Raw genomic sequence first — 26,407 nt, 5'->3', positions numbered from 1 at the left:
TGCGGACCAAAAAAAGGGTCCCGTGCGAGTTTGCGGCGGGTGCGACACGAATTCAGCCATACTATCTGTATGGCTGAACTCGAATCGCACAGAGATCGGATGTGATTTGCACTGCAGTGCGGTGCGAATCACATCCGTTCTCAAACTGCTGCAATGTGAACCCAGCCTTAGTGACACTGGCGACGGGGGGTGATCACGGGGTTAAACCTTTATTGGGGGGGTTAGGGGGGTACCTTAGAACTAAAGGGGGCTAACCCTAACTGCCCTAACAGTTATTACAGTCACAAATGACACCCGCCGGGTGATCAGGGGGTTAAACCTTTATTAGGTAATAAATGGCGGGTGCCCTGAAACTATAAAAAAATAACTAACCAACCAGTGTCACCTGTAACAGTTATATGGTGATCACTGGTGAAAGGGTTAACTAGGGGGCAATCAGGGGGCTTTATGCGGTAGTATATGGGGGTCCCTGGCGCTATAAAAAGTTGCGGCGAACCTAAATACCTACCTGCCTAACTAGCGTCACCTGTGACACTAATACAGCGATCAGAAAAATTATCGCTTATTAGGCTGGGTTCACACTGGAGCGATGCGGGAACGCCACGAATCCGCGGCGGGTTCCCGCATCGCATGCCTCCCGGCGGCAGTTCACACTGCCCTATGCGAACTGCTGGGAGTGTCAGTGAAATGCCCTGAAACTATAAAAAAATAACTAACCAACCAGTGTCACCTGTAACAGTTATATGGTGATCACTGGTGAAAGGGTTAACTAGGGGGCAATCAGGGGGCTTTATGCGGTAGTATATGGGGGTCCCTGGCGCTATAAAAAGTTGCGGCGAACCTAAATACCTACCTGCCTAACTAGCGTCACCTGTGACACTAATACAGCGATCAGAAAAATTATCGCTTATTAGGCTGGGTTCACACTGGAGCGATGTGGGAACGCCACGAATCCGCGGCGGGTTCCCGCATCGCATGCCTCCCGGCGGCAGTTCACACTGCCCTATGCGAACTGCTGGGAGTGTCAGTGAAATGTTAAAGCAATTGGTGTCACTGTGACTGGGGGGGCAGGGGTAATTGGGGGGGTGATCGGGGGGTAAAGGGGGGGTGTGAGTGTGCCTGGCATGTTCTACTGTATGTGTGGTGTGTTGGTGCAACTCACCGAACCTCTCTCCTCGGTGCCGGAACGAAAAATACCGACACGGAGGAGAGAATACATCACTTCCTCTCCTGTGTTTACATTACAGGAGAGGAAGTGATGTCACGAAGGATTTCCATTCGTCGAGAGCGATCGCGAGGGGGTGGCCATGAATGAATGGCCGCCCCCTCATCCCGGATCGCTCTCGAAGGAATGCCGAATGCCGACCGCCGCAGGCCCCCCACCCGCGGGCAGGCAGGGACTTATATATACGCCCATATGCCTGCCCGTGCCATTCTGCCGACGTATATCGTCGTGCGGCGGTCGGCAAGTGGTTAAGCATCAAAAACTGTGGTTCAGACATTCTTTACTCCGATGTAGCCTGGAGATAAGCTTTTAGGACTCAATTGGATGAACTGGCACAAGGAGGAGAACTATGGTTGTTTGGGCAAAAATGGTAGTACTGTGATTATTCTCAGCGATTCCTGTGCTAACCTGTTCAGGAACTTGTGAAATAGGTGAGCTGGAGGAAAGGCATAGGCTTGTATGCCAGCCAAGATACTGTCAAAGCATTGATCACTAAGGCCTAAGTCACCTTGGCATTCTGATTGGTTACAAATAAGACCATTTAAACTGATCCCACTTATGCACTGCAAATTGAAAACTTGAGGTAATAGGTATAATTTGTTCTACTCTATTACCCAAAATGTATCAGGTAATAAGTTTTCCTGAAATGTACACTGCTGAGATCTTACTCATGCTGAATCACGCCCACTTCATAACTGGGTCACTTTGCATGGTAAAGTCTTGCTTTACCGCTCTACCACTGTCCATGTTGTCGACATTCTGGTGGAATGGGGTGAGAAATTATAATTTGTTAGTTCACAAATCTGCTGCACCACCATTGCAGGAATCACTTTTGAAAGTGTGGGGCCTGCCAGTGAGTCTATTTGATCACTGGGATCATACAATTCAGTGTTTCAGTGACTTTGAGGCACCGTAACGCAGAAGGAGTGTTAGCTGATAAGATTATCTTCACTCATAGTGATGTATTCGGATACCTTGTTCCAATAGTGCTATGACTGCCAGAAGAACGTTTGCGAAAGTCCATGTCGAAGTGGAGAGGTCTAAAGCCAGGCATGCAAATGATTTTGTGGAGATCTCCCTCCACAAAGTGCAGATAAGACTAAATGGTATAATTTATGGGGACGTGAAAATATGTGTCCTTTAAGTTGATAGACAGGATCTAATATTTGAGCATGATTACATCTATAATTGGTATCTGGAGATGTCTTTGTTGAGCATTTCTAGGTTGATTACCAACCCCCAATCCCCAGTTTTCTTCTGTACCAGGAAAATGGAGAACACACCCCGTTGAATCTTTGAAACTTAAGCCCCGTACACACTATCAGATTGTCTGCTGAGTTTTTCCTTCAGATTTACCAAAACCATATAATATGAGGTCAAACCTTAGGAGTTTCAATGTGTATGCAATCAGGCAGGCCCTTCTACTACATGGTTTTGGTAAATCTGAAGGAAAAACTCAGCAGACAATCTGATAGTGTGTAAGGGACTTAAGACACTGGAACAAAAGCTCCATTTGAGGGAAAGTTGCAGCTGTACTGGAACAGGACATTTTTCCTGTCTCACTGTTCTGGAGTTTTTGCGCAAATGAAGGACTCTTGAGCTTTGCTGGACACATTGGGGCCCCCGACTTTTTGTCTGCAGGAGCCAAACATTTGTAAAGTTTTAGATCCAGACCCAGTGAAATCATTACAGCCAAGCTCCCAATGTACAGGGTTGCATGGATGTGTTTTGAAAAAGAGTTCCCTTCACTCTGCATCAAATTCTTCTTAGTTCCCATGGGGAAATATGACTGTGATTCGTGCTAGGATCTTATGAATTTTCTCCCTGGTCTAAAAACATTTGCCTCTCCTGAGTGTTTTGTGAGCATCTGGCATGGTTGGAATCTTCTTTGAGGAGATGCCTGTTCTGAGGTGTGTGCCCCAACTTTCCAATGGTCACTATGGTTATGCCTTTATCAAGTTTGGTAAATGAACAGTGACTGACCTTCATATGGTATTCTACACCAACCTTGCTTGGATGAGGGGTCGCCCACCCATGGGCGAAGCCACAGTGTCCTCCTGTGCGTAACTCTGTGTAGCATGTATCTGCCAGAGGCCCTGCTTAAGTCTATTGCTGCCTCATAGTAGTTGGAGACAAGCTTTAATTCCTCTTGCACCAAGATTATGCTCTCTTTGGCCTTGTCAGCCTGTACTGCAGCTTCTACACTCTCAGACCATACATTAAAAGCCGTTGCCACTGCTGTCAGAGGTATTGATGGACTTTTGATGAGCAGAGAAAATAGGTACATGCAGGTACGCATCCTTGATGTCTATTGCGCCAGAAGTTCTCCTCCTTGTAGGATGGAGACTACCGATCGGATCGATTCCATGTGAGTGAGTGAGCAGGGGTGCCCCTTTATAAGGAGGTCTTAGCATTTTGTCTTGAAGACCTTCTCCCCCAAGACTTATTTTGTCCCTGGGGTTGACTGTGAGTTTTAACCTTTGAGCCTGACGGAGGAGCCCATCATGACTGCCTGGAGGCTGATGACCCTGGCACTGGAGAAAGAGTGTTTTTCCCACTAGAGATCCTTTAAGTATAATTGTCCAAATCCTCTCCAAACAGCTTTGCACCACGAAAGGGAACTCCCGCCAGGAGTTTCTTACATGGTGATTCGGCTGACCAATTTTTCAGCCATAAGATTCTACGCATGTGTACCAATCCAAGAGTAAGGCGAGAGGTCTGAAGGATAGAATCTCTGATAGCATCAACAGAAAAACACAAAGCCGCTGGTAGGTTAGCTAACCCCCGGGCTTGCCGTTTAGGTAAAGCTTTAAGCACCTGTTTAACATGGTCTCTCAAATATTGACAGACTCCAATTGCTGCCACTGCAGGTTGAGCTACTGAACCTGCCAAGGAGAAAAAAAAATTTAATAGGAATTCCATTTTCTTATCAGTTGGATCCCTAAGCATCTGAGCGTTGTCAACAGGACAAGTCAGGCTTTTGTTTACGGAGGAAATGGCGGCGTCTACTGCCGGTATACCCCACATCTTAGTAAATTTTTCCTCCATAGGATAAAGTGTAGAAAACTTTTTAGGAGGAAAAAAATGTTTATCTGGGTGATCCAACTAAGAATAGAAAAGCTTTTCCAGCAAACCATGAACAGGAAAAGCATGTGCAGTTTAAGAAGGTTTCAGTGAACCCAGAGAAGAAGTGGGTTCTTTAACTGACTCAGGTACGGGTAACTTAAACGTGGAACAGACCAATCCAGCAAGAATTTGCACCAACATCTTCTCATCCTGAGAAGCTGAAGAGGGCCCTTCTCCACTAGATTCCTCAGAAGTGGAATCATCAGTCTCCTCCCGATCCCCTGAGAAGGATTCCTCTCCTTTATCCCAGAGTTCCTCACTCTGAGGGTCCTAGGTGACAGTTTGGGGCCTAGTGCGTTTTCACCACTGCGGGAAGATGCAATTAAGGCCACTAATCTTTTCTCTAATCCGTTTATGGTTGAGGAAAAACCTCCTGGGTAATATACACAGGGGCTGAAGTGCCAGAAGCAGCTGCAGCCCCTGACCCCGACGGCTCTCCCTGGCCAGCCTCCCCGCGTCCTGCAGGGGGGAAGGTGCTGCAGGGGGGGGTCCTCAGAGCCTGAAGGGGACCCCTTAGAGCCCCTATTCTTCTGGGTACTTGTACCTCTTCTACCCATAGTGCAAAGCAACAAAAGGTAGAGGTACCACAAAAAAATGCACTGACTGCTGAGCACTGTAGTTCAGCAACTGCCGCTGCTACTAAGACTCAGTCTGGTGCCCAAGTAAATGCTGCCTGGGAATGCCTGTGTCTTCCACACTCACATGCACCTGTCAGCTCTGTGGCTGTGTGCATCTGAAAAAGAGTGCACTTTAAAGCCTGTGTAGCCTAGTGCTCCGCCCCCCCCCTCCTCTGACCACCTCCGCCCCCCCCCCTCGCTTTTTAAAAACGAGCGTTTCCCACACGAGCAGAGGCTCTAACCCTGCTGGCAAGCATGGAGGGGAGGCTGGGGCAGAGGAGAGGGAAGGGCCGGTGGATGTGAAGCTGCTGTAATGGCAGCGGCGAACAGCGGTGGGCGGCGGCGGGTGGTGCGGTATGTTACCGCTCTATGCCCAGGCCTGTCTCAGTCCCCTAATCTGTGGAGGGAGAATCCCAGAAGGAAAAAAAACCCTTACCTTCATCCTTCCTGGAGCATGGCTGGAGGAGCATAGAGCATGGACACCAAGCAGACAGATCAGGCATGAAAGGTATGTGCTCTTGGCAGCCCCCGGTGGTGACTATAGGCATAACATACATTTACTTAAAAGGAGAAAAACTACTAGAATTAGAAAAATTCTTGAGGAGTCTCCCTTACCTTATCCAGCTGCAGGGTCTGAATAACAGACCCAATCTTCACCTCTCATGGTGGGCTCCGTTAGGAAAAAAACCTTCAGAGACTGGGGCCCCCTTAAATAGGGGGATCCGCAGTTCTGGGCCCGTAAAGCACCCTGCCAGGAATATGGCTGAAAAAAGCAAATACTGGGTTCCAGAGTCCAGCTCTCTAAAAAGAGAAGCGTTACAGGTAAAACCTCGTTTCTTCGGACACGAGGCCCGGGTACCATCCAATTCGGTCTGGAAAAGACACTTTGAATGGATCCAGTTGCATAGCTGGCCCCAGTAAGGATATTCCAGCTGAGCTAAGCACAGCACATCTTTACTTGTGACCAACACCTAAGACACTGGCGGAAAAACTGAAGTACCTCCAGTAGGGGGAGGGGTTATATGGGGGATTGAACTTCCTGTCTAGGGTGTGCCAGTGTCCAATCACCTAGTGATACCCTATAACCCATCAGTAATAACTGAATCTCTGTGTCCCGTGATGTACGAGAAAGAAATAATTATTTGATCCTCTGCAGATTTTGCAAGTTTGCCCACTTACAAAGAAATTAGGGATCTATAATTTTTTATTATAGGTACATTTTAAATGATAGACAGAATATCAACCAAAAATCCTGAAAAAACACGATACAAAGGTTATAAATTGAGTTGTAGTTTAGTGAGTAAAATAAGTATTTGATCCGCAAGCAAAACAAGACTTAGCACTTGGTGGAGAAACCCTTGTTGGTAAGCACAGAGGTAAGACGTTTCTTGTATTTGATTAGCAGGTTTGTACACATCTCAGGAGGGATTTTGCTCCACTCTTTTTTACAGATCTACAATCCTAAAAAAAATTAAATAAAAATAAAAAACTTGTAAGACAAAGGTATAATGAGCTAGTATGCATAGCATACTAGCTCATTATGAATTACTTACCTGATATTGAAGCCCCCGCAGCGGTCCTCGTTCACCGATCATCTCTCCAGGGGGTTACTTCCGGGTATCGCGACTCTGGCGCTGTGGTTGGCCAGAGCCGCGATGACGTCACCCCCGTACATGCCCACAGGAGCCACCAGTAACGACCCAGCACAATTGAAGCAACGGCTTGTACATGCCGTAGCTTCAGTTTGCTTAAGTGCACATGTGCCGATGACGTTGGTACATGAAAAAATACAGGGATATCTCCAAAACCATGCAGGTGTAGGAGATATCCAGTGTATCTACAACAAGCCTAATTATAGGTTTGCCTGTAGTATAAAGTGGTTGTAAAGGGTTTACAACCACTTTAAGGTCTGGAGACTGGCTAGGCCACTCAATGGCCTTAATGTGCTTCTTCTTTAACCAGGCCTTTGTTGCCTTGGCCGTATGTTTAGGGTCATTGTCATGCTGGAGGACCCATCCATTAACCATCTTCAGTGTTCTGGCTGAGGGAAGATGGTTCTCATCCAAGATTTTTTGATACATAGCCCTGTCCATTGGCCCCTCAATGCGGCAAAGTCGGCCTGTACCTTTAGCAGAGAAACAGCCACAAAGCATAATGTTTTCACCTCTGTGCTTGACTGTAGGAATGATGTTCTTGGGGTCATAGTGAGCAAGTCCCACTTCTCAAGACGGCACATGTACAGTCATGCCAATGCACATCTAAATGATTCAGAGAAGAGTTGGGAGAAAGTGCTCTGGTCAAATGAGACTAAAATTGATTTCTTTGGAATTAAATCGACTCGCCATGTTTAGAAACAGAAAAATGCTGACTATGACCCTGAAGACACCATCCCTACAGTCAATCATGAGGTGGAAACATGATGTTTTGGACCTGTTTCCCTGCTAAAGGTACAGGCCAACTTTGCCTCATTGAGGAGCCAAAGGACAGGGCCATGTATTGTAAAAACTTGGATGAGAACCTTCTTCCTCAGCCAGATGGGTTTTCCAGCATGACAATGACCCAAAACATACTGCCAAGGCAACAAAGGAGTGGCTGAAGAAGAAGCACATTAAGGTCATAGAGTAGCCTAGGCAGTCACCAGATCTTAATCCTATAGAAACTTTATGGAGGGAGCTGAAACTTTGAGTTGCCAGGAGACCGGCAAGAAACCTCAAGGATTTAGAGAAGATCTGTAAAGAAGAGTAGACCAAAATCCTTCCTGAGATGTGTGCAAACCTGGTAACCAGCTCCAAGAAATGTCTTACCTCTGTACTTGCCAACAAGGGTTTCTCCATCAAGTACTAAGTCATGTTTTTCTTGGGCATCTATTCCTTTTTTTACTCACTGAACTGCAACTTAATGTATAGCATTTGTATTATGTGTTTTTTATGGATTTTTGATTGATATTCTGTCTCTATCATTTAAAATACACCTGTGATAAAAAAAAAAATATAGACCCTTAATTTTTTTTGTAAGTGGACAAACTTACAAAATCTACAGGAGATCAAAAAATTTTTTTTCCCTATTGTACCTTCTGAGTTCCTTTGAAAAAATGTGTGCATGTGTACCTAGAAGAATTGATGTTGGTTCAAAGCCAAACGGTAGTCAGACCAAACATTGATTTGATTTAGATTTTTCTGTTTGCTCACTTTGCATTTTGTAAATTGATAAAAATAAACAATTCTGGACTGGGGGCAGGACCAGCACTGCATGGAGAGAGGCAGCTGCCTGAATAAACTTTTCACTTTAACCAGGCGGTGATTGGCTGCTAGGAGGTGGTCCTAGCAACCAATCACCAGCTTGCTAATATGAAGTTACCCGGCAGCTCCAACGCCCCAGTGCTGCTGTGCCTCTGCCTTCAGTTCAGGATTGTCCCGCCTCCTGCTCTCCGCTCTGTGAAAGGTAGGAGAGTGAAGGAAGGAAACGACATGGCTGTGAATTGTGAAAGATGGGGAGCAGGGGTAATTTACTGTGTGTAGGAGAGGGTCATGTAAAAGGGAGCAATACTGTGGGGGGATGCGAAAGAGACAGTGCTGTAGGGAGGATATGTTAAGGGGGCAGCCCTGTGTGGGGGGATGGGTGATGTGAAGAGGAACAGTGCTGTGGGTTCAGGATGTACGTGAAAGGGGCAGTACTGTGAGGGGTGTGTGAAAGGGGCAGCACTGTGGGGAGGGGATTAAGGGGACAGTGCTGTTGGGGGGGTGAAGGGGGACGGGAAGGGGGACGATGCTGTGGGGGGATGTGAAAGGGGGACAGTGCTGTGGGGGGATATGAAAGAGACAGTGCTGTAGGGAGGATGTGAAGGGGGACAGTGCTGTGTGGGGGATGTGCAGGGGACAGTGCTGTGGGGGGGGATGTGAAGGAGGCAGTGCTGTGGGAGGGGAATGTGAAGGGGGAAGTGCTGTGAGGAGATGTTAAGGGGGCAGTGCTGTGGGGAGAATGTGAAGGGGACAATGCTGTGGGGGGGGGGGTTAAGGGGGACAGTGCTGTGGGGGGATGTGAAGGGGGACAGTGCTATGTGGGGGGATGTGAAAGGGGGACAGTGCTGTGGGGGGGATGTGAAAGGGGCAGTGCTGCGGGGAGAATGTGAAGGGGGCAGTGCTGCGGGGAGAATGTGAAGGGGACAATGCTGTGGGGGGGGGTGTGAAGGGGGACAGTGCTGCGAGGGGATGTGAAGGAGGACAGTGCTGTGGGGGATGTGAAGGGGGACAGTGCTATGTGGGGGATGTGAAGGGGACAGTGCTGTGGGGGGATGTGAAGGGGACAGTGCTGTGGGGGATGTGAAGTGGGACAGTGTTGTGGGGGGATGTGAGGTGGGACAGTGCTGTGTGTGTGTGTGGGGGGGGGGGGGGGTGATGTAAAAGGGGACAGTACTGTGCAGGGGTAGTGAAAGAGGCAGTGCTGTGGGGATGATACTGTATGCAAAAGTGGGCAGTGCTGAGGTGGGGAAGATGTGAAGGGGACACGCAGCTGCACACAAAATGAGGTGCTGCACAGAAAACGGGCAGGGGTACCATTGACTCTTAAACGCACTTAAGGTGCAGTTTCCCGCACATGGAAATATCATGGTACAAACGCATAATGCAGTTTCCATGCGACTGCATTTTTAAAAAGGTGCCAGAAAATGCAGGCACAGCAGCCCATTTAAGTGAATAGGCTGTTGTACCTGCACACCGAGGCTGTGATGTAAAGAATCAATGCACAAAAATGTGATTCAGACCTCTGCTGGAAGAAAAGGTTACTAATCGGACCTCCATGAATTTTAATTCAATACCCCTGGTATATACTGTATATTTAATGCAGACAGTGTAAATACCTGAATTTTACTTGAAATCTGATTCTTGCTGTCCCCTTTACCTTCTATACAGCAGAGCTCAGATTGGAAGGGAGAAGTAGCCCATGGAGCCATTTAGGTTTGCTGCAGTGCAACACGCATTCTGATATTAGGAGGGAGCAGAGTGACAGTACAGGTTAATGTGTGCTGCTTGAATTTCACTGCCTAGTCACAGGGACCAGTAAGTGAAAGTGAAATTGCAGCAGAGAAATATCAGGTACTGTGTTGTGGGGCAGAACTGTGTGAAACTCACAGGATTTGATGGATAAAAATGCAAATTATTTGGCATGTAAAACAGCTTGTATTTCAGCTGTTATCCTGGAGTTCAGCTGTAAATATGGTTGATTTTCATAAGGATGTAACTTAATGCAATAAATGTTTTCTGAAATCTTTAGGTGGTTCAAGAGAAGCCTGTGTTACCCCATGTAACAACACTGACCGTCTTAGGGCCCTTCAGGTATGTGTTTTTCGCTATGAAATTTGACTTAACATAATTTTTTTTATATACATATTTTAAGTTTATTACAATTTAAAGAATTAAGAACACAGCAATGGTTGCTGCCACTGTTGGTTCTTGTCTCTTTCATACTTTAGTTGTTGAAGCTCAACTCAATTTGTGTCTTGTCTTTTTAAGTACAGGCCTCATTTGAAACTTCTGTTAAGATGTGTTTCTGTTAAACACTTATATTGTATACTTATTGCTATGGAAGTCGATAATATACATGTAGCTTGTAGGTAAATTGCCTTAGGCTTTCTTTTGCCCATGCAAAGAATTTGCAACATTGGCAAAAAGAATGTTGGGACTTTATATGAAGCGCAGCTAAGAAAACAAAGGTTAAAATCACGTGATCATGGGCTCCAAACACATAAACAGTACGTCGAAAAATGTATAATAATAATAAATAGTAGTATAGTTCAATAGAATCTAAATAATTTAATTATAGTTAATTATGACGTATTGCATGACAAAAATGTAAATAAATATTGAATTATAATAAATAATAATACAGAATGATAAATATCGTAGTATACAATTCATGGACAACATGATTTGGTTGATGATAACATTATAAAGTCAGTCTATAGATAAACGAAACATTGGTACGCGATAATGTAAATATATTAATTCATAGACAACAATCATGTAAACAATAAAAAAAAAATATATATATAAAAATAAATAAATTAAATAAATAAATACAAAATAAATGATAATGAAAAGTGATAATAAAATTAACCACTTCAGCTCCGGACCAATAAACACCTTAAGGACCAGAGGTCTTTTTGCAATTTCGCACTGCGCTGCTTTAACTGGTAATTGCGCGGTCATGCAATATTGCACCCAAACGAAATTTGCGTCCTTTTCTTCCCACAAATAGAGCTTTCTTTTGATGGTATTTGATTGCCTCTGCGATTTTTTTTTTTTTGCGATATAAATGGAAAAAGAGCGAAAATTTTGAAAAAAAAAGATATTTTCTTCTTTTTGTTATAAGAAAAATCGAATAAACTAAATTTTAGTCATACATTGAGGGCAAAATTTATTCAGCCACATGTCTTTAGTAAAAAAAATGTCAATAAGCGTATATTTTTTGGTTTGCGCAAAAGTTATAGCGTCTACAAACTAGAGTACATTTTCTGGAATTTACACAGCTTTTAATTTATGACTGCCGATCTCATTTCTTGAGGTGCTAAAATGGCAGGGCAGTACAAATCCCCCCCAAATGACCCCATTTTGGAAAGTAGACACCCCAAGGAAATTGCTGATGGGTATGTTGAGCCCATTGAATATTTATTTTTTTTGTCCTAAGGGATTGAATAATGACAAAAATAAATAAAAAATTTTTTTTACAAAAAGTTGTCACTAAATGATATATTGCTCACACATGCCATGGTTATATGTGGAATTGCACCCCAAAATATATTCCGCTACTTCTCCCGAGTATGGCGATACCACGTGTGTGGGACTTTTTGGGAGTCTAGTCGCGCACGGCACCCCGAAAACCAATCACCACCTTCAGGATTTCTAAGGGTGCAAATTTTTGATTTAACTCCTCACTACCTATCACAGTTTCGAAGGCCATAAAATGCCAAAATAGCACAAAACCCCCCAAAATGACCCCATTTTGGAAAGTAGACACCCCAAGCTATTTACTGAGAGGCATGTTGAGTCCATGGAATATTTTATATTTTGCCACAAGTTGCGGGAATATTACAAACTTTTTTTTTTTTGCACCAAGTTGTCACTAAATGATATATTGCTCACACATGCTATGGGCATATGTGAAATGACACCCCAAAATACATTCTGCTGCTTCTCCCGAGTACGGGGATACCACATGTGTGGGACTTTTTGGGAGTCTAGTCGCGCACGGCACCCCGAAAACCAATCACCACCTTCAGGATTTCTAAGGGTGCAAATTTTTGATTTAACTCCTCACTACCTATCACAGTTTCGAAGGCCATAAAATGCCAAAATAGCACAAAACTCCCCCAAATGACCCCATTTTGGAAAGTAGACACCCCAAGCTATTTACTGAGAGGCATGTTGAGTCCATGGAATATTTTATATTTTGCTAAAAGTTGCGGGAATATTACAAACTTTTTTTTTTTTTTTGCACAAAGTTGTCACTAAATGATATATTGCTCACACATGCTATGGGCAGAAGTCAAATTACACCCCAAAATAAATTCTGCTGCTTCTCCCGAGTACGGGGATACCACATGTGGGGGACTTTTTGGGAGCCTAGCCACGTACGGGACCCCGAAAACCAAGCACTGCCTTCCGGATTTGAATATAAAATGCTATAAAAAACAAACTAACCAGAGTCACCCGTAACACTTATACGGTGATCAGTGGTGAAAGGGTTAACTAGGGGCAATCAGGGGGTTCAAATTTTTATTAGGTAGTATATGGGGGTCCCTGGCCCTATATAAAAACCTGACGGGGAACCTAAATAACTAACTGGCTAACCAGCGTCACCAGTGACACTTATACTGTGATCGCTGGTGAAAGGGGGTGAAAGGGTTAACTAGCAGCAATCAGGGGGTTAAAACCATTATTGGGTAGTATATCGGGGTACCTAGCGCTATAAAAACCTGGCGGTGAACCTAAAAAAAAACTAGCTACCTAGCGACACTAGCGACACTGATGCAGCGTTCAGAAAAATTATCGCTTAGTGACACTGGCAAAAGGGGGTGAAAGGGTTAACTAGCGGAATTATTGGGTAGTATATCGGGGTACCTAGCGCTATAAAAACCTGGCGGTGAACCTAAAAAAATAACTAGCTACCTAGCGACTGTAGCGACACTAATGCAGCGATCAGAAAAATGATCGCTTAGTGACACTGGCAAAAGGGGGTGAAAGGGTTAACTAGCGGCAATCAGGGGGTTAAAAACATTATTGGGTAGTATATCGGGGTACCTAGCGCTATAAAAACCTGGCGGTGAACCTAAAAAAATAACTAGCTACCTAGCGACTGTAGCGACACTAATGCAGCGATCAGAAAAACGATCGCTTAGTGACACTGGCAAAAGGGGGTGAAAGGGTTAACTAGCGGCAATCAGGGGGTTAAAAACATTATTGGGTAGTATATCGGGGTACCTAGCGATATAAAAACCTGGCGGTGAACCTCAAAAAATAACTAGCTACCTAGCGACACTAGCGACACATGCAGCGATCAGAAAAATGATCGCTTAGTGACACTGGCAAAAGGGGGTGAAAGGGTTAACTCTAGGGGCAATCAGGGGGTTAAATCTTTATTGGGGGGTGATAGGGGGCTACCCTGGACCTAACACTAACTGTCCTGACAGTTTTTACTGTCACAACTGACACTGAATGCATTGATCAGTAAAGAAATGATCAATGCAATCAGTGACACTGTGACTGGGGGGGGAGGGGGGCGGGGGGGGGATCGGGGGGCGATCGGGGGGGGGATCGGGGGGGGTTTGTGTGCCTGTGTGTACCTACATGTCAGTGTAGTGTTGGTGCACACTTACTTTTACTCTTCTCCTCGTAGTCCGGTCAAAAAGACCGCCCCGAGGAGAATGACATCACTTCCTCCTTCCTGTGTAAACAATACACAGGGGAGGAAGCTTCTCATTGGCCAGGAGCGATCCAGAGGGGGTGGCCGAAAACCAACGGCCATCCCCTCATCACGGAGCGCTCCTGGACCGAATCGGACCGCCGTAAACAGCGGGAGGGGGTCCGATCGGACCCCCCACCCGCTGGAAGGCAATCACGTAGATGTACGTGATTGTGCCTGCCTGTGCCATTGTGCTGACGTACAATGGCAATACGGCGGTCCTCAAGTGGTTAATATCACTAATTACAGAGTCTCAAGATCACATGATGTTGAAGATGTAGCATAAGGCTAAGGCTCTACGCGTTTCGTGGGAACGCCCACTCATCAGGAGCAGTAAATAAGTATAAAGGATCTATAATAAAAAGGTAGAAAAAATTACAAAGTGAACATTTGCTGGACAAAAAGGAAAGGGAGGCAAGAGTGTATTCAAACGTTCTTACCTATAATTGCATAAAGGTATAGTTTAATTCAAGATGGAGGACGAACTGGGAGAAACAGAGCCCCCCCCGGAGCTGAGGCTTAGCTGCACTTCATATAAAGTCCCAACATTCTTTTTGCCAATGTTGCAAATTCTTTGCATATAACAGGGATGGAGGTAGATGAATTTACCCATTCGTTACCTCATATAAAGTCCCACTAGCCCCGCCCCTTCTCTCTTTCTTTTGCCCATGTTATGTTGAAATGTAACGTGTTCATAAGCCAACCTTTATTTTTTTTAAAGTTGCTATTCAAAGCACTGTTGGACATTCTTATTCAGGAACGAGACTAGTATGGTAATTACCCTTTCAATGTCAGACAGGCATGTTAATGGCCTAAGCTAGACATGTGCATTCGTTTTCGTCCGAATGCATTTTCGTCCGAATTTCAGCTATTTTCGTTTTCGTTTTGACAAACGATAACGAAAGCACAAAATCCGAAAAACGAAAGATCCGACATAAATAAATGCTTTATTTTCGTTTTCATTGTTACAACAGTTCGATATAGAATAGGAGATTCGACGTGACTCTGACAACGTGTCTATAGAACCTGTGTTCGAATGTGCCTAACCTTACCTCTATTAGTCCAAGATTATATAGAGAAAATATTCGACAGAGAAAAAAGATTTGACAGAGAGAAAAGATTCTGCAAGATACTGTCCTAAAAAAGTGTTTGGGGACCCGGGTCCTGCCCCAGGGGACATGTATCAATGCAAAAAAAAGTTTTAAAAACGGCCGTTTTTTCGGGAGCAGTGATTTTAATAATGATTAAAGTGAAACAATAAAAGTGTAATATTCCTTTAAATTTCGTAGGGGGGGGTTGTCTATAGTATGCCTGTGAAGGGGCGCATGTTTCCCGTGCTTAGAATTGTCCCTGCACAAAGTGTCATTTATGCAGGAAAAAAAGTCCTTTAAAATCACTCGCAGCTATAATGAATTGTCGGCTCCCGTAATACAGAGAACACTCATTGAAAGTCATTGATAAAAAAATAAATAAATAAATAAATAAAAAAGCGTGGGGGTCCCCCAAATTCAATTACCAGGCCCTTCAGGTCTGGTATGGATATTAAGGGGAACCCTGCCTCAAATTTAAGAAAAAATTTGACGTGGGGTTCCCCCTAAATATCCATAACCAGACCCTTCAGGTCTGGTATGGATATTAAGGGGAACCCCGCGTCAAATTTAAAAAAAAATTGACGTGGGGTTCCCCCTAAAAATCCATACCAGACCCTTTATCCGAGCACGCAACCTGGCAGGCCGCAGGAAAAGAGGGGGGGACGAGAGAGCGGCCCCCCCTCCCTCCTGAACCGTACCAGGCCACATGCCCTCAACATTGGGAGGATGCTTTGGGGGTCTGTGACCCCTCAAAGCACCTTGTCCCCATGTTGATGAAGACAAGGGCCTCATCCCCACAACCCTGGCCGATGGTTGTGGAGGTCTGCGGGCGGGGGGCTTATCAGAATCTGGAAGCCCCCTTTAACAAGGGGACCCCCAGATCCCGGCCCCCCCCCTGTTTGAAATGGTAAGGGGGTACAAAAGTACCCCTACCATTTCACAAAGAAAGTGTAAAAAATGTTTAAATAAAACAAACACACTTTTGAAAAATTCCTTTATTAAAAATAAAAAAATAAAAAAAAGATTCCAGCGGCGGTAATCCACTCTTGCTATCCATCGACGGACGGTCATCTCTCCAGCGATGTCTCATCTCATCCAGCGCAGCGCAGCATCCTTCTTCTGTCTCCGTGGAGGAGACACTACAGGCATTCCGGCGGCTGACGTTTGTTATATACGGAGGGCGGGGCCACCCGTCACCTGACCCCGCCCCCCTCTGACGCAAGGGGAAACCCGGGGTTCCCCGTGACGTAGGGGTGACCCGCACCCCTCTGATGTAACACAGGCAGGCTTCCGTTACATCAGAGGGGGGCGGGGTCACCCCTACGTCACGGGGAACCCCGGGTTTCCCCTTGCGTCAGAGGGGGGCGGGGTCAGGTGACGGGTGGCCCCGCCCTCCGTATATAACAAACGTCAGCCGCCGGAATGTCTGTAGTGTCTCCTCCACGGAGACAGAAGAAGGATGCTGCGCTGCGCTGGATGATATTAGACATCGCTGGAGATATGACCGTCCGTCGATGGATAGCAAGAGTGGATTACCGCCGCTGGAATCTTTTTTTTATTTTTTTATTTTTAATAAAGGAATTTTTCAAAAGTGTGTTTGTTTTATTTAAACATTTTTTACACTTTCTTTGTGAAATGGTAGGGGTACTTTTGTACCCCCTTACCATTTCAAACAGGGGGGGGGGCCGGGATCTGGGGGTCCCCTTGTTAAAGGGGGCTTCCAGATTCTGATAAGCCCCCCGCCCGCAGACCTCCACAACCACCGGCCAGGGTTGTGGGGATGAGGCCCTTGTCCTCATCAACATGGGGACAAGGTGCTTTGAGGGGTCACAGACCCCCAAAGCATCCTCCCAATGTTGAGGGCATGTGGCCCGGTACGGTTCAGGAGGGAGGGGGGGCCGCTCTCTCGTCCCCCCCTCTTTTCCTGCGGCCTGCCAGGTTGCGTGCTCGGATAAAGGGTCTGGTATGGATTTTTAGGGGGAACCCCACGTCAATTTTTTTTTAAATTTGACGCGGGGTTCCCCTTAATATCCATACCAGACCTGAAGGGTCTGGTTATGGATATTTAGGGGGAACCCCACGTCAAATTTTTTCTTAAATTTGAGGCAGGGTTCCCCTTAATATCCATACCAGACCTGAAGGGCCTGGTAATTGAATTTGGGGGACCCCCACGCTTTTTTTTTTATTTATTTATTTATTTTTTTATCAATGACTTTCAATGAGTGTTCTCTGTATTACGGGAGCCGACAATTCATTATAGCTGCGAGTGATTTTAAAGGACTTTTTTTCCTGCATAAATGACACTTTGTGCAGGGACAATTCTAAGCACGGGAAACATGCGCCCCTTCACAGGCATACTATAGACAACCCCCCCCTACGAAATTTAAAGGAATATTACACTTTTATTGTTTCACTTTAATCATTATTAAAATCACTGCTCCCGAAAAAACGGCCGTTTTTAAAACTTTTTTTTGCATTGATCCATGTCCCCTGGGGCAGGACCCAGGTCCCCAAACACTTTTTAGGACAGTAACTTGCAAATTAGCCTTTAAAATGAGCACTTTAGATTTTGAACGTTGGAGTCCCATAGACTTTAATAGGGTTCTAAAGTATGCTATATACTAGCTCCGTCGAATCTTCTTTATACATTCGACAGACACCATAAGCCTTCAAAGACAGATTCGACCGTGATTCATGTGGATTTTCGGACGAATGCAATTTTTGAACGAAAAATGAAATAAATAAAAACGAATTTCGGGAGTAACTAAATAAATTAAGTTTTCAGACGAAAACGAAATTCCGAAACGAAATATTTTACTCTGCACATGTCTAGCCTAAGCTCAGTATGCCACACCAAATGGTAGGGAACAAAGCAGACAGATAAGGTGGCTCATTTGTGTACATCCTGTTTTTAAACCCCTGCAGTCTCCCATGAAGCATGGCTTGCCCGGGCAAGGTATTATACTATATTAGAACTGTATGTTCCCAATACTTCTGAGGAAGCAGACGTATTCTGGGAAATGCGTAAAAAATATATGTCATCCTCCTGCTATCTTTTGACTATCAGCATATTCTGAAAGAAGTATTGCTGTCCTCAGAATACAATACCTGGATAGAAGAGTATTTGAGTGTAGAGCTATATGGGTGTAGAGCTATATGGGAGTTCACATCACCCTCATACCTGGAAGCACAGAGTATTTTCCAGTGACTGTGATAGGAGAAGTTGCAGGATTACGCTGCTAAGGTGAGTATATGTGGGCCGGGGGGTAAGCTTTAAAGAAACTCGGAAGCTCTGAATTGGCAAAGTGGAGCATTCTCTTTAAGATTCACTACAAAACAGTAAAGTGTAAATACAGAAGAGAGACCCATTCAAATTTGGACCAGAGTTGCTACCATATTAGTTCTATGCCACAGATCAGACTGTAAGAAACAAATTTTCTCAACATTATGATTTACAGTGCCTTGAAAAATGATTCATACCCCTTGAAATTTACCACATTTTGTCATGTTACAACCAAAAACATAAATGTATTTTATTGGGATTTTATGTGATAGACCAATACAAAGTGGCACATACTGGTAATTGTGAAGTGGAAGGAAAATGATACATGGTTTTTAAAAATGTTTTACAAATAAATATCTAAAAAGTGTGGCATGCATTTGTATTCAGTCCCCTTTACTTTGATAACCCTAACTAGGATCTAGTGAAACCAATTGCCTTCAGAAGTCACCTAGTAAGTAAATAGAGTCCACCTGTGTGTAATTTAAACCGGTATAAATACAGCTGTTCTGTGAAGCCCTCGGAGGTTTGTTAGAGAACCTTAGTAAACAAACAGCACCATGAAGGCCAAGGAACACACCAGACAGCTCAGGGATAAAGTTGTGGAGAAGTTTAAAGCAGGGTTAGGTTATAAACAAATATCCCAAGCTTTGAACATCTCACAGAGAACTGTTCAGTCAATCATCCGAAAATGAAAAGAGTATGGCACAACTGCAAACCTACCAAGACATGGCCATTCACCTAAATTGACAGACTAGACAAGGAGAACAATAATCAGAAAAGCAGCCAAGAGGCCCATGGTAACTCTGGAGGAGCTAGGGAGATCCACAGCTCAGTCAGGAGAATCTGTCCACAGGACAACTATTAGTTGTGCACTCCACAAATCTGGCATTTATGGAAGAGTGGCAAGAAGAAAGCCATTGTTGAAAGAAAGCTATAAGAAGTCCCATTTGCAGTTTGCGAGAAACCATGTGAGGGCTGCAGCAAACATGCAGAAAAAGGTGCTCTGGTCAGATGAGACCAAAATTAAACTTTTTGGCCTAAGAGCAAAACTCTGAGTGGTAGAAAAATAACACTGCATATTACCCTGAAAACACCATCCCCACCGTGGTGGTGGCAGCATCATGTTGTGGGGATGCTCTACCTCAACAGGGACAGGGAAGTTGGTCAGAGTCGATGGGAAGGTGGATGAAGCCAAATACAGAGTAATCTTATGAGAAAACCTGTTAGAGTCGGCAAAAGACTTGAGACTGGGGTGGAGGTTCACCTTCCAGCAGGACAACAACCCTAACCATACAGCCAGAGCTACAATGGAGTGGTTTAGATCAAAGCATGTTCATGTGTTAGAATGGCCCAGTCCAGACCTAAATTCAATTGAGAATCTGTGGCAAGACTTGAAAATTGCTGTTCAGCCAAAGCTAGTAGATACACACCCAAAAAGATTTGCAGCTGTAATTGCAGTAAAAGGTGATTCCACAAAGTATTGACTCAGGGGGCTGAATACAAATTCACACCACACTTTTTACATATTTGTGAAAAATTTTGAAAACCATTTATAATTTTCCTTCCACTTCACAGTTATGTGCCACTTTGTGTTGGTCTATCACATAAAATCCCAATAAAATACATTTGTGTTTTTGGTTGTAACATGACAAACTGTGGAAAATGTCAAGGGGTATGAACACTTTTTCAAGGCGCTATAGCTTCAAATTAGAACACATTCATTTAGTAATGCTGTTATGATATTGTATGTCAGTCCGTGTAATAAAAGCAGAAATAATAAAGATGGTGAAATTGTTTTTGCAGCTAAGATTTACTCCCAGGACGCCAGGACCCCACGGCTCAAGAATGTAAGCGTTTGGTTGTACAGTCATACAGTATATGGTTGTGTGCAACTTGAATATATTTGCAAATATACATGAAAACCACATGCTACAGTGCCTTGCGAAAGTATTCGGCCCCCTTGAACTTTTCAACCTTTTGCCACATTTCAGGCTTCAAACATAAAGATATAAAATTTGAATTTTTTGTGAAGAATCACCAACAAGTGGGACACAATTGTGAAGTGGAACGAACTCTATTGGATAATTGAAACTTTTTTACCAAATAAAAAACTGAAAAGTGGTGCGTGCAAAATTTATTCGGCCCCTTTACTTTCAGTGCAGCAAACTCACTCCAGAAGTTCAGCGAGGATCTCTGAATGATCCAATGTTGTCCTAAATGACTGATGGTGATAAATAGAATCCACCTGTGTGTAATCAAGTCTCTGTATAAATGCCCCTGCTCTGTGATAGTCTCAGGGTTCTGTTGAAAGCGCAGAGAGCATCATGAAGACCAAGGAACACACCAGGCAGGTCCGTAATACTGTTGTGGAGAAGTTTAAAGCCCGATTTGGATACAAAAAGATTTCCCAAGCTTTAAACATCCCAAGGAGCACTGTGCAAGCGATCATTTTGAAATGGAAGGAGTATCAGACCACTGCAAATCTACCAAGACCTGGCCGTCCCTCTAAACTTTCAGCTCAGACAAGGAAAAGACTGATCAGAGATGCAGCCAAGAGGCCCATGATCACTCTGGATGAACTGCAGAGAACTACAGCTGAGGTGGGAGAGTCTGTCCATAGGACAACAATCAGTCGTACACTGCACAAATCTGGCCTTTATGGAAGAGTGGCAAGAAGAAAGCCATTTCTCCAAGATATCCATAAAAAGTCTTGTCTAAAGTTTGCCACAAGCCACCTGGGAAACACACCAAACATGTGGAAGAAGGTGCTCTGGTCAGATGAAACCAAAATCGAACTTTTTGCCCACAATGCAAAACGATATGTTTGGCGTAAAAGCAACACAGCTCATCACCCTCAACACACCATCCCCACTGTCAAACATGGTGGTGGCAGCATCATGGTTTGGGCCTGCTTTTCTTCAGCAGGGACAGGGAAGATGGTTAAAATTGAGGGGAAGATGGATGCAGCCAAATACAGGACCATTCTGGATGAAAACCTGTTGGAGTCTGCAAAAGACCTGAAACTGGGACGGAGATTTATCTTCCAACAAGACAATGACCCCAAACATACAGCAAAATCTACAAAGGAATGGTTCACAAATAAACGTATCCAGGTGTTAGAATGGCCAAGTCAAAGTCCAGACCTGAATCCAATCGAGAATCTGTGGAAAGAGCTGAAAACTGCAGTTCACAAACGCTCTCCATCCAACCTCACTGAGCTTGAGCTGTTTTGCAAGGAAGAATGGGCAAGAATTTCAGTCTCTCGATGTGCAAAACTGATAGAGACATACCCCAAGCGACTTGCAGTTGTAATCGCAGCAAAAGGTGGCTCTACAAAGTATTAATGCAAGGGGGCCGAATAATTTTGCACGCCCCACTTTTCATTTTTTTTATTAGTTAAAAAATTTCAAAAATACAATAGATTTTGTTTCGCTTCACAATTGTGTCCCACTTGTTGGTGATTCTTCACAATAAATAAAAATGTTATATCTTTATGTTTGAAGCCTGAAATGTGGCAAAAGGTTGAAAAGTTCAAGGGGGCCGAATACTTTCGCAAGGCACTGTATGTCTAAAAACCTATGTAAAGTGGGATGTTACTCTAATTTATGGGAGTACCAAGCTTGGTTGTGTTCATAAGTTTACATTTATGATTTCTTGGCCATTTCTCAGAGAATATGAATGATAACACAAAAAACATTTCTTTCACTCATGGTTAGTGTTTGGCAGAAGCCTTTTATTATCAATCAACTGAGTTTACTCTTTTTAAATCATAATGGCAACAGAAACTACCCAAATTTCCCTAATCAAAAGTTTACATACCCTTGTGATTTTGGCTTGATAACATTGACCTTCTATACACTCATTGACCTTCTATACACACACACTTATCACAGGTGAGGGTGGTTACTTTTAAAGAGGAAGTAAACCCTGATGGGTTTACTTCCTCTTTCATTCCCTGCAAAGGCAAAGCATAATGGACTACTATGCATCGCATAGTAGCCCATTATGTGTCACTTACCTGACACAGGAGCCAGCGAAGTCACCGCTGTCCCCTGTAGTCCGGCGCATCCATTTTCTCGGTGGGGTCTCGCAGCTCCGCCGCTGTCATTCGGCAAAGCCGCGATGACGTCACTCCCCCGTATGCACACGGGAGCCGAGTTGCGTGGCATCTTCGTCATCGACGATACCACGCTCAGTGCGCCTGCGCGCCGCTGTCTACGGCGCATGCGCCGTAGACAGCGGTGCCCGTCTTTGGGCAAATATCTCCTAAACCGTATAGGTTTGGGAGATATTTCTTGGACCTACAGGTAAGCCTTAATCTAGGCTTATCTGCAGGTCAAAGTGGTTTGTAAGGGTTTACAACCACTTTAATAGCCATTCAAACCCCTTTGTGTCAACTTGTGTGCATGTTATCAATCCAAAATCACAAGGGTATGTAAACTTTTGATTAGGCAAATTTGGGTAGTTTCTGTTGCCATTATGATTTAAAAAGAGTAAACACAGTTGATTGATAATAAATGGCTTCAGCCAAACATTAACCACGAGTGAAAGAAAAGTTTTTCTGTTTTCATTCATATTCTCTGAATAATTACCAAGAAATCATAAATTCTGCCAGAGTATGTAAACTTATTAGCACAACTGTATATAACACTGATTAAATTGAAAGCATGCCAACTTTCAGGCTTAGGCCGCGTACACACGGGCGGACTGTTCGCCCAACCTTGTCCGCTGAACAGTGTTTGGGCGGACAGTCCGCTCGTGTGTGGGCTTTCAGCGGACAGTTTGACGGACAAAGTCTTTCGGAAATTCCGAAAAACTGTCCGCTGAAACTGTGTTTGAGCGAACAGTCCGCCCGTGTGTAGGCTACTTTCGAAATGAGCAAACTGTTCCCGCTCGGAGGGCAGTCTGCTCATTTCGAGCGCGTGTGAAGGTAGGCGGGGCCCGCGACGGAGACGTCGCGGGCTCCGCCGCCTGGAATGGGCTTAAAGGGGAACCCCAACGCCGAAAAAATCGGCGTGGGGGTTCCCCCAAAGTCCACAACAGACCCTTGTCCGAGCACGCTACCCGGCCGGCCAGGAAAGGGGGGCGAGCGAGCGCGCCCCCCCTCCTGAGCCGTACCAGGCCGCGTGCCCTCAACATGGGGGGGTGCACCTTGTCCCCATGTTGATGAGGACAAGGGCCTCTTCCCGACAACCCTGGCCGTTGGTTGTCGGGGTCTGCGGGCGGGGGGCTTATCGGAATCCGGGAGCCCCCTTTAAGAAGGGGGCCCCCGGATACCGGCCCCCCACCCTATGTGAATGAGTATGGGGTACAATGTACCCCTACCCATTCACCTGTGAAATAAAGTACAAAAAAAAACACAACACAGAGAAAAAATATTTTATTGCACAGCTCCGGGGGTCTTCCGTCTTCGGGGGTCTTCTCGCCGGACTCCTCCGCTATCTTCGTGTAGCTCTTTTACTAGCGGAGGAGCCTGGCTTTCTTCCTCCCCGCCGCCGGCCTCTTCTCCCAACTTCGGGGGTCTTGTCCCCCTCTTCGGTTCTTCTGCCGGGCCACCGCGCCTTCTTGTAGCTCTTTTGCAGGCGGTGGCCCGGTCTTCTGTCGCCGCTGCCTTCCGTTCTTCTGTCGCCGCCTTCGGTTCTTCTGCCGGGCCACCGCGCCTTCTTGTAGCTCTTTTACAGGCGGTGGCCCGGTCTTCTGTCGCCGCTGTCGCTGTCGCCGTCGCCGCCTTCCGTTCTTCTTCTTCTTCTTGTTCTTGTTCTTCTTCCCCAGGAGATGTTGACACGTCGCTCTCTCCGGCCGGAATGCCAGAGCCGCGCTGTGCGGTCACTTATATAGTGACAATGGGGCGGTGTCACATGGTATATGTCACATGGGTTGGTCACATGGTGACCCCGCCCCCTTACGATGTCATAGTCCCCATGTGACATCAACCCATGTGACCAACCCATGTGACATATACCATGTGACACCGCCCCATTGGCACTATATAAGTGGCAGCGCAGGGCGGCTCTGGCATTCCGGCCGGAGAGAGCGACGTGTCAACATCTCCTGGGGAAGAAGAAGAAGAACAAGAAGAAGAAGAAGAACGAAAGGCGGCGTGACGGCGACAGCGACAGCGGCGACAGAAGACCGGGCCACCGCCTGTAAAAGAGCTACAAGAAGGCGCGGTGGCCCGGCAGAAGAACCGAAGAGGGGGACAAGACCCCCGAAGTCGGGAGAAGAGGCCGGCGGCGGGGAGGAAGAAAGCCGGGCTCCTCCGCTAGTAAAAGAGCTACACGAAGATAGCGGAGGAGTCCGGCGAGAAGACCCCCGAAGACGGAAGACCCCCGGAGCTGTGCAATAAAATATTTTTTCTCTGTGTTGTGTTTTTTTTTGTACTTTATTTCACAGGTGAATGGGTAGGGGTACATTGTACCCCATACTCATTCACATAGGGTGGGGGGCCGGTATCCGGGGGCCCCCTTCTTAAAGGGGGCTCCCGGATTCCGATAAGCCCCCCGCCCGCAGACCCCGACAACCAACGGCCAGGGTTGTCGGGAAGAGGCCCTTGTCCTCATCAACATGGGGACAAGGTGCTTTGGGGTGGGGGGGCCGCGCGGCCCCCCCTTCCCCAAGGCACCCCCCATGTTGAGGGCACGCGGCCTGGTACGGCTCAGGAGGGGGGGCGCGCTCGCTCGCCCCCCCTTTCCTGGCCGGCCGGGTAGCGTGCTCGGACAAGGGTCTGTTGTGGACTTTGGGGGAACCCCCACGCCGATTTTTTTCGGCGTTGGGGTTCCCCTTTAAGTCCATTCCAGGCGGCGGTGCCCGCGACGTCTCCTTCGCGGGCCCCGCCTACCTGTACACGCACTCGAAATGGGCGGACTTGCCTCCGCCTTACGTGGGCGAGTCCGTTCATTTCAAAAGTTGAGCGAACTGTTTGGCAAACAGTTCGCTGAAACAGTCCGCTCAAAAAGTGCCGTGTGTGGCCATGTCCGTCCATGCTAATTTTGAGCGGACTGTTTGCCGAAACTGTTTGACAAACAAAGTTGGGCGAACAGTCCGCCCGTGTGTACGCGGCCTTAGTCTGCTGGATGCCCTGTTGCATCTTTTGGTGCAATATATGAGTGATCCAGACTAACACAAGGCAGCTGATGATCTCTCATGTGTAAACAGAAGAAAAGGTTTTATATTATCACTGCTAACATTTTATAGAGTTCAGAAAGATTTTAGGAGCTTGAAAGCTGCAGGCCTTCTAATTAACATTGAAAAGGCTGCTTTTGTTTTACAGACCTTCTTGCAAAGTTTCTCAAGTTTCAGAGGGTCATATGGGCCTTTGTTTCTTTGGAGGATGGCCTGACCTTACATTATCCTTATGCTCTCTTTTATTCTTTTCTGTAATAGAAGTGATATACAGGTAACAGCCGGTATAAAGGGGGTGGGTATTTGTCTGCTGAGGGGGGCAGATCACATCCCAGAAAATATCCTGGAACAAAGAGACACACAATATATTCAGTTACAAAAAAAAGCTTAACCCCTTGATGCCAACGTAACACAAATATGTGACTCCACTGCACGTAGGGCCACATATTTACGTATCTCCCTTTGTGCTGGGAATGTGTATTAATGATCGGGACCTGGAGCAAAATAAAAAATACCTAAATCAAGGTTTGCTTTAGGTCAGTGCCAGAGTTAGTGTTTGGGTCAAGTAAGCATCAGGGTCATCAGGGTATATTTTGGGCATGATTTTATAAATTTGTATCAATGTCAGTATGTTTTAGGTAGAATAAAAAAAAAAGTGCACTATTATTTTGGGCTATCCTACGGGTACAAACAACAAATAGCATACACATATGTGGTATTGCTGCAATCATCAGGAGCAGGAGAATTTACTTTGGGTTGTTTTTGGTGGTAGGTTATGATAATACCAAAGAAATATACAGCTAAATTAAAAAAAAGTATTTTGTTTTACTATTTTGTGCCATTTTTCCTTTGATAATAAAAAAAATATCAGAAGATATCCATAACCACCAATAACTCCCGACCCATCTCCTATCTACCCCAGCTTATCCTGCTCCAATTACTACATTATGCTCCCATCTAAGAAGAGCACAGCTAAGCAGAACACGAA

General features: G+C 45.4%; 1 protein-coding gene across 1 annotated transcript in view; it reads left to right on the top strand.

Moving 5' to 3' along the window:
* RNF212B (ring finger protein 212B) overlaps positions 1–26,407 on the top strand; it is a 198,259-nt gene that overhangs the window by 167,966 nt on the left and 3,886 nt on the right. The window contains exons 13-14 of the mRNA XM_077469396.1: positions 10,237–10,298; positions 20,101–20,144. Coding sequence (XP_077325522.1) covers positions 10,237–10,298; positions 20,101–20,144 — 106 coding nt within the window. The remainder of the gene's footprint in view (positions 1–10,236; positions 10,299–20,100; positions 20,145–26,407) is intronic.

This window comes from Lithobates pipiens, unplaced genomic scaffold (assembly GCF_037356315.1).
Source record: "Lithobates pipiens isolate NorthernLeopardFrog02 unplaced genomic scaffold, aLitPip1_a1.2 Scaffold_11, whole genome shotgun sequence".
In the NCBI taxonomy this organism is placed as follows: domain Eukaryota; kingdom Metazoa; phylum Chordata; class Amphibia; order Anura; family Ranidae; genus Lithobates; species Lithobates pipiens.
This window is presented reverse-complemented; position numbering and strand designations above follow the sequence as displayed.